At 35.8% G+C, this 7794-nt stretch overlaps 1 protein-coding gene and 1 long non-coding RNA gene across 2 annotated transcripts in view; one reads left to right on the top strand and one right to left on the bottom strand.

The window, feature by feature from the left end:
• Nucleotides 1-7794, bottom strand: part of pcnx2 (pecanex 2) — a 39662-nt gene that overhangs the window by 18806 nt on the left and 13062 nt on the right. The window contains exons 13-22 of the mRNA XM_024296764.2: nucleotides 7301-7443; nucleotides 5486-5639; nucleotides 5375-5407; nucleotides 5114-5285; nucleotides 4927-5037; nucleotides 3520-3611; nucleotides 3299-3408; nucleotides 3108-3216; nucleotides 2739-2831; nucleotides 881-1031 (exon numbers count right to left, since the gene is read on the bottom strand). Of these exons, the coding sequence (XP_024152532.1) occupies nucleotides 881-1031; nucleotides 2739-2831; nucleotides 3108-3216; nucleotides 3299-3408; nucleotides 3520-3611; nucleotides 4927-5037; nucleotides 5114-5285; nucleotides 5375-5407; nucleotides 5486-5639; nucleotides 7301-7443 (1168 nt within the window). The remainder of the gene's footprint in view (nucleotides 1-880; nucleotides 1032-2738; nucleotides 2832-3107; nucleotides 3217-3298; nucleotides 3409-3519; nucleotides 3612-4926; nucleotides 5038-5113; nucleotides 5286-5374; nucleotides 5408-5485; nucleotides 5640-7300; nucleotides 7444-7794) is intronic.
• Nucleotides 945-3713, top strand: LOC118599756. The gene is made up of 2 exons (XR_004949249.1): nucleotides 945-1076; nucleotides 3053-3713. It is a non-coding gene; the product is annotated as an uncharacterized LOC118599756 (long non-coding RNA).

Below are 7794 nucleotides of genomic sequence, written 5' to 3'. Positions count from 1 at the left end.
TCTATCCATCCATCCCTTCATCCCTCCATCCCTCCATCCATTCATACATCCATCCCTCCACCCATCATCCATCCATCCATCCATCCATCCCTTCATCCATCCATCCATCCATCCATCCATCCATTCATCCATCCATCCCTCCATCCATGAGAAATAAAAGGGAAAGCTGCCGTTGTGGCGGTGAACTTCCTGAATGAATCCTATCAAAACTGAAATCCAAAGTGAAGCAGCTTTTTCCAAACCTTTTCTATTGAGACTCCCACGAGGAAACAAGCTTATTAACCCTTAGAAGTGCGAGGTCTTTTCTACTTTATAATTTGTCCTGTTAATTTATCTTGAAAACACTGTTTGTGATAACCTCTGATAATATTCATCTTTAGGTACTTTCTTTTTTTCATTATATAACATAATATTTCCACTCGGAACCTGAAACTATTAAAAAAAAGTCAATTCTGAATAGCAATTTTTTTTTTTTGCAAAAATCACAAAACTTTAGGACAAAAGAGTTTTTCTGTTTATCACAAAGGATAAAAGACGTAGAGACAAAATAATAGTAAAGCATAAACAAAAAGAAAAGCAAAGACAATGTAAAAAAGATTTAAAAACGTCTTAAAAAATGTCATGGTTCCACAAAAATGTTCCAATGATTTATTCTACAGTTATAGTAGTTATAGTTTGTTTCACAGAGTTTCTATTTTTAGCCTCTTCCGTTGACTTGTTTATTGTTTACATCTGGTTTCCGTTTCTACTCAGTCGTGCACATAAGTTCCTCCCTTTGACAGATCTTTTACTAAGTTTTGTTTCAATTCTGTTGATTCACATCAAGTTTCTTTCTGGCTCCACCACAAACCCTCCATAAGAGAGGAAAAAAGCTGCAAACCTCGAGGCTCGAACTGGTCGTACTCCTTGGTTTTGAGGACCGGATGTGAGATCCACAGCCAGGGGTGGTGCTTTCTCAGCTGTGGGATCAGGTAGTGAGTCACAAAGCCGACGGTTCCCGCCAGAGCGTAGAGCACGATGGTCACGAACGGCTGTGGAAAGAAGACGGAGCGGCCCAGTCATGAAGAGAAAAATGTGTAAGGATATTGGGGAAAAAAAGTTTCTAGCCCAGGGGTCTGCAACCAGCAGCTCCAGAGCCACATGTGGCTCTTTTATCTCTCCATGGTGGCTCTCTGGCTGAAGAAAAATAAAATAATAGTAAATTAAAAAAATTGAGATATTATTTAAGCAACATGCTAACATCTTTGGCTAATTTGTTATCTACTAGGGTGTTTAGGGTAATTTATAGTTTAGCTTCACTTTTAGCAACATGCTAATCGTTTTGACTAATTTGGGTTATGCAGGAATTTTATGCTAATTTGGAGTTTAGCTAATATTTTAGCAATATGCTACCATTTTTGGCTAATTTGTTATCTACTAGGGTGTTTAGGGTAATTTATAGTTTAGCTTCAATTTTAGCAACAGGCTAACGTTTTTGACTAATTTAGTTTACTGAGGAATTTTATGCTAATTTTGAGTTTAGCTAATATTTTAGCAATATGCTACCATTTTTGGCTGATTTGTTATCTACTGTGATTTTTAGGCTAATTTATAGTTTAGCTTCTATTTTAGCAACAGGCTAACGGTTTTGACTAATTTAGTTTACTGAGGAATTTTATGCTAATTTTGAGTTTAGCTAATATTTTAGCAATATGCTAACATTTTTGGCTGATTTGTTATCTACTGGGGTTTTTATGCTAATTTCTATTTTAGCTTCTATTTTAGCAACATGCTAATCTTTTTGACTAATTTAGTTTACTGAGGAATTTTATGCTAATTTGGAGTTTAGCTAATATTTTAGCAATATGCTAACATTTTTGTCTGATTTGTTATTTACTGGGGTTTTTAGGCCAATTTAGAGTCTGGCTTTCATTTTAGCAACATGCTAACATTTTTGGCTGATTGAATTTACCAAGAAATTTTATGCTAATTTGGAGTTCAGTTAGTAGTTAAGCAACAAGCTTACTTTTTCGCCAATTAGGCCTCTACTAAAGGTAAAAGTAAAAACATTAAAAAAAAAAAAATCCCATTTGTTCCTTTGTATATTTTTGCTTTTGTTCGTGTCAAAAAATAGATGTAATTCATATTAATAAAAAAAAGAAACAAAAAGAAGGTCATGAATGCAAATCCAAATTCCTTAAAGGCTAAAGTAAGATGAAACTCTTTCTAGATTTAGATCAGTAGAAAATGAACCCAAATGTCTCTTTTACTGTTAAAGGTTGCCGACTCCTGTTCTAGCCCATTCTTGTGGCAAGTTCTGGTTCTGTAGAGAAATGACCGCAATACGCAATCCCACCACTAGGGGGAGTAAAAGAAAAGCAGCCAAAGCAGGAAAATCATTTCTTTGTATTTTGCAAACTGACAATGACATTGTGAATTTTTTTGTTACACAGGATTTGAATCCTGATATTGACGGCCCAGTGGAGGCCAAACAATACAGAGTTTCAAGAGAGAAAGGGAGGGTAACTCCAAATTCTTACGTTCACATGTTTGCAAGTTTAATTTAGTAATTTTTTTTACTGATTTGCACATTTACATTTTACGCAGGGTTTTTCATTTTTCTCTATAGCTGAGTGAGTTTACTTACCATCAGGATTGCCTCAATGTCAGATGTAAAATATTCAGTCTGTATAAAATTAATTAAACAATTTCTTTAAAAAGTAAAATCCATTTCATTTAGAGTCAGGAGGAAGTCTCACCTTGAGAGACAGGAAGACGGTGCTCGCCGTGATGGCGAAGGTTAGGATGTAGGCGACGGAGCACATGACCACGTCTGACAGCAGAATCTCTTTCTGCAAAACACAATAAATAAATAAATAAAACTAAACCTAAAATAATCCCTCCTAATCCCCAGTAAACCCTGTTATCTGCCTCATATGAGGGTGTGATTATTCCCCTCTAATGGTGAGTCTTCGGTTTTCATGGAGAATTAAAAGCTTCATGATACAGGAGAGGTGAAGCGTGTTTGTAGAACCCATAATTCCCCTGTAATCACACTAATGCTGTTTCACAGGTGTGTTCGTGAGCGTGATGCTCCTCCCCCTCCGCTAACGGCTTTCAATGGTTACCATGGAGTTCTGCAGCTTCTCCGGCAGCGGGTCTTTAATGACGGCGTCGTCCTCTTCCTCTTCCTCGCTCTCCACAAGCGCAGGCATCATCTTTGACTTGATGAGGGATCTTGTAACAAAAACATAAAAAACTGGTTTTTGATTTGAAAAATGCATAAATTGTGTTTTTTAAAGCGTGAAGAGAGCCTCACAGCAGCACGGTGGGGTCGCTGCTCTGCCGGCTGAGGTGGTAGGAGAGCACGACCAAAAGGCCACAGAAGCCGGAGAAGAGGGCGGGAGTGTGCTGCTCGTCCCAGGGCTCCTGCAACCACACAGACATCGTCACCTTCCTCCAAAGATGCATAAAGCTAATGCTATCTGAATGAGCTAAGAGCTAAAACAAGATGCATGGTGATGACTAAACAGTTTGTACCTTGAGAGCGCCGAAGCAAAAACCGTAGAGCAGAGACAGAGCGAGGAGACTGCGGAGGATGCTGTAGACGGCAGAGATGAGACTCGTAGCAGCTGGAAGGAAAATGAGCCAAAAAAAGTTAGTTTGAGTGTCTGAGATGACTTCATGAAGTCGTAGGTGGACCTCTGCTCAATAAATAATGTGGTTTGGAAGGATCCTAAAGGACTCTTCAGACTTCCACGTTTACTTTTTGTTACGACTGAAGTCCTAATTCAGTTTTTTGGTTGTTTTTCTGACATTTTTCATTGATATATTCCTTTGGGGAAAGAGGTTTTTTGTCTTTGTCCACAGCACCCGATTGGTTGACGATCTCCAGGGCATCTTATTGGGCAATTCAATTCACTTATATAATTCTTAAATACTTAAATAAATACACTAAATACACTTAAATAATTCAGGTCCATGCCGGTAAATGTACAAAAGTGGAATGTCAGTTATGAAATATAAAAAATAGCTTATTGTTAAACTAAGCTAAATTAAACTAATTAAAACTGCCCTTAGACCAGCGGTCTGCAACCTTCAACACTTAAAGAGCCATTTGGGTCTAATTCTCTCCAATTAAAACCCAGCAGGAGCCACAAAGTCTTCACTCACCCTTTAGAAAAATCAGATACTGATTTATATTTATGTTTTTGCTACTGACGTGATACATTTAAATCAACCATTGTGTTTTTTTCATAAATAAGACATAAACATGAAGAGACAAAAGCTTTTTTTTTTTTAAATATGAAATTGTTTTTAACTTTTGACAGCATGACTTCCTTTCAAAATAAAAGACGTCCACAGTAGGATCATGTTAATGCAGTAAATTCAGTAGGAAGTTTAAAGTCATCAATGATATAAAAAAAAAAGTTTATTTTATTGTTTTTGGTGCATTTATGCCACAAATTCATAAATATAACAACAACTAAATCTGAGCTAATGAAGTGACTCCTACCGTACATTTAAACCAGGGAACACTTTAAATTTAATTTGTTTTTCAAATCTAATTTAATTAGTTAAAAAATAGAAAATCTGCTTTAAAATTTAAAATGGATTCTAATTTATCTTTAATTCTGGTTGTGCTTCCTGACAATAAATAGATTTTCTTTGATAAATGAAGCTAAAATTAAGTCCAAATGTGTCAATATGATGCTGATAAACCACACAAGTTTGATGTCTAGATATACAAAAATGACCCCATCTGCTTTTAACTATCTGACCCTTACGTTCAATCTTGTTTTCTGCTTATTCTAATAAAAGACTTGAGCTGAGTTTCGTAGGAGTCAAACACCTTGCAAAACAAACAAAAAAAATATTTCTGATCTGTTTTTAAAACAACTCTTTTAGTATTTTAGATTACAAATTCAGATGTATTATTTTATCCACCTGTTCCTCCAAAAAAGTGCATGTCGATCTGCTCCAGCATGTAGATGGTGAAGGTGTTGATCTGAGGGAAAAGGCCCACCAGGAAGGTCAGCGGAAAGCAGTACGTGAAACCTGAAGGAAAAAAGGGGCAGTTTTTAGGATTTTAACCCACATGAGATTGTTAAAAAAAAATGTGCGTATATCTGACCAACAAGCAGATCTCGTAGGAAGTGCAGGATGTCATGGCAGACAAAAGTAACTCCATACAGGCTGGAGACGGGCAGGTCTTCCTTCCTCAGCAGCTGCTCCAGCAGCCAGATGAGGGTGCAGATAATACAAAAATAGGCGGCGCGGCTGTAGGCGACCAGCTGGTTGTGGCCCTGGATGTTGGAGACAGTCACCAGTAGTATTAAAACCCATTTCTAAAAGAAAAGTTTCACACTTGATTCTGTGACGGAAACAAACTCACATGAGTCGGTGATGCTGCGTCTGGTTGGACACTCTGAGAAAACAAAACCACAGAGGAAATCCTGCAGCTTGACAAGTATCAAACACGGCGACTTCTGAAGAAATGTCGTACCTTCAATAAGGAATACTGACAGCTGGCGATAACCAGGCAGAATTGGAAGACCCAAAAGTCTTTGAAGCAGCCGTGATTGAGAAGCACGAAACCCAGAAAGGACACCAGGAAGGCCATAAAGATCGCAACCAGGTTCTCCAGAAAGTCCTGGTTCCTTAGGAGGAAGACACGAGTTACAGCAGCTCTCATGGGGGAAAAGGCACTTATTGCAACTAATAACCATTAAAGTCAACTTTATTAAAGAAAGGATGCATGAACTTTGAATAAAGTGATTACAAAAAATATAAAATGCAAAACTATATTTTTATTGTTGAAAGAAAAAATTGATTAACCCCAGAGAACTCATTGTTTTAATTTAATTTTATTTAATTATATTTTATTTGTTTATTAGTTTTTTTTTTATATAATTATTTTTCTCATTTTATTATTGTTTTAGTTTTTTGGGTTTTTTTCACGTTATTATTTCTTGGCTGCTGTATTTGCTGGTTCCTCCAATGAACAGACATTAAACTACTGTAATTGTCAAACTAATTTTGAAAGGTCCAAAGAAAACTTTTTCTCGGGTTTTGGTTTTGCAGGGTTAATCACAAAGTTTTGCTCATTTTTATTATTCATTTGGTAAAAATTATGTTTTTGCATCAAACAAGAACAAATATGTTTCAAAGTTGCAGCAGGAAATTATCTCCAGTCAGCAGTTTTATTCCACAACTCATAACACACAATAAAATAATATTAGATAGAATAAATAAAAGCACAAAAGTTCTAATATACCCAATGTTTAGTCATTTTTTAATTATTATTTTTTTTATTTAATCTTTTTCAGCTGGCTCATTGAACCCTCTTTATGGTGCATTTGCATCAGTTGGCCAACAGGTGTCACTGTTCTTGGATTAACTGCAAAATGACAAGTATGAAGAAGGTTGCTGGTCACATGACTCCCTTAAATGCATCTTGACTGAGACTTGTTCCTGTTACAACTGAAACAAGGAAACATCTGGAATATTCTTTCACAATATTATTAATTTTTGCAATAAATGAGTCAAATTATTAGAAAAAAAAGTTAAGAAACAAACTAACACAATAAGAATAACTGCTTCAATACCACTATACATACTTTGATCTTTTTATGTTTATTGTACTTTATTATTCTATCTCTATCTAATTCTAGTGTATACTTTGAACATTAAGATTTTTATTGTGTATACTTTTTTAAGCAACTGAAAACTTAATTTCTCCAAGGGTGTCGTCCCAAAGGGACCAATAAAGCTAAGTCTAACAAATCCACTGCTCACGCTTTCCCTCTGGCTCAGTTTTCATAATCAACAATAATATTAACTAATTTAATTTAATTTTAGGAAGAAATAAATGATAACTGAAGACACACATCAGTTCAAAGAAGGCATGTTTTGTCACTTCTCTTGAGTTTGTTGACAATTTCTTCTGTTTTGTCATTCAAAATCCTACGGAGTCCCTAAAGGGACATCTAAAAATGAATAAATAAATACTAACCCCTCGTGTGCACTTGACAACCAAGAGTATTTAAGTACAATAAATAATATTTAAAACATTAAAAAAAAACATTTCTCTAAATGAATCTTTCAGTTTTTAACTCAGTTTTTAATGTATTTTTTAATTTTTTTTTCTTTGCTTTTCTGTTTTTTTGTATCTGTTGCCACATTGTTCTGTCTTCTGTGGCATCATTTTTTTCATCCTTCTGTGAAACACTTCTAAGACTCCCAGCAGGAGTACTGACTAAATATTAAAAAAAAAAAAAAAGTTTCATCCTGAAAATCTGTTGCTTTCAAGCAAAGATACCTGTCCAGCAGTGCGAGCAAGGTGAGTCTGTCGTACAGAATGTTGATCCACTTTCCGGGAAACAGACGAAGTTTGTAGTAAATCTTCCGACTCGGCTTCTCCTGAGTGGAAGTCTCGGACGACTCGTCCAGAGAATCCTCTTCCTGACACACACAAACAAAAGATCTAAGCATCATGCAGAAACGGCTGCATGAAAAAAGTCCAGTTGTCTGGGGCAGTGGAGGGTCGTAGAGGTGAACGGGGGCATCCTAAAGTGTGTATCGCAGTTCTCTTGTACAGTTACCCTCAAAGGACATGAAAATGGAATGTACCATTGTTGTGCATGTGGTAAGTGAAGTATTTTTAAGGCTAGGTTATGCAGACGTAGTAGTCATTAGTACACTGAAAAAAGAAAATAAAATTAATCAGCAAAGTTAAAAAATGTGTTACATTTAAAATTATTAGGGTATATAAAGTTGATGGCTAACTTAACTAAAAAAAATGTATTTGATATA

Source organism: Oryzias melastigma, linkage group LG15 (genome assembly GCF_002922805.2).
Source record: "Oryzias melastigma strain HK-1 linkage group LG15, ASM292280v2, whole genome shotgun sequence".
Lineage (NCBI taxonomy): Eukaryota > Metazoa > Chordata > Actinopteri > Beloniformes > Adrianichthyidae > Oryzias > Oryzias melastigma.
Note: the sequence above shows the minus strand (reverse complement) of the source record. Positions and strands in the feature narration are given on the sequence as shown.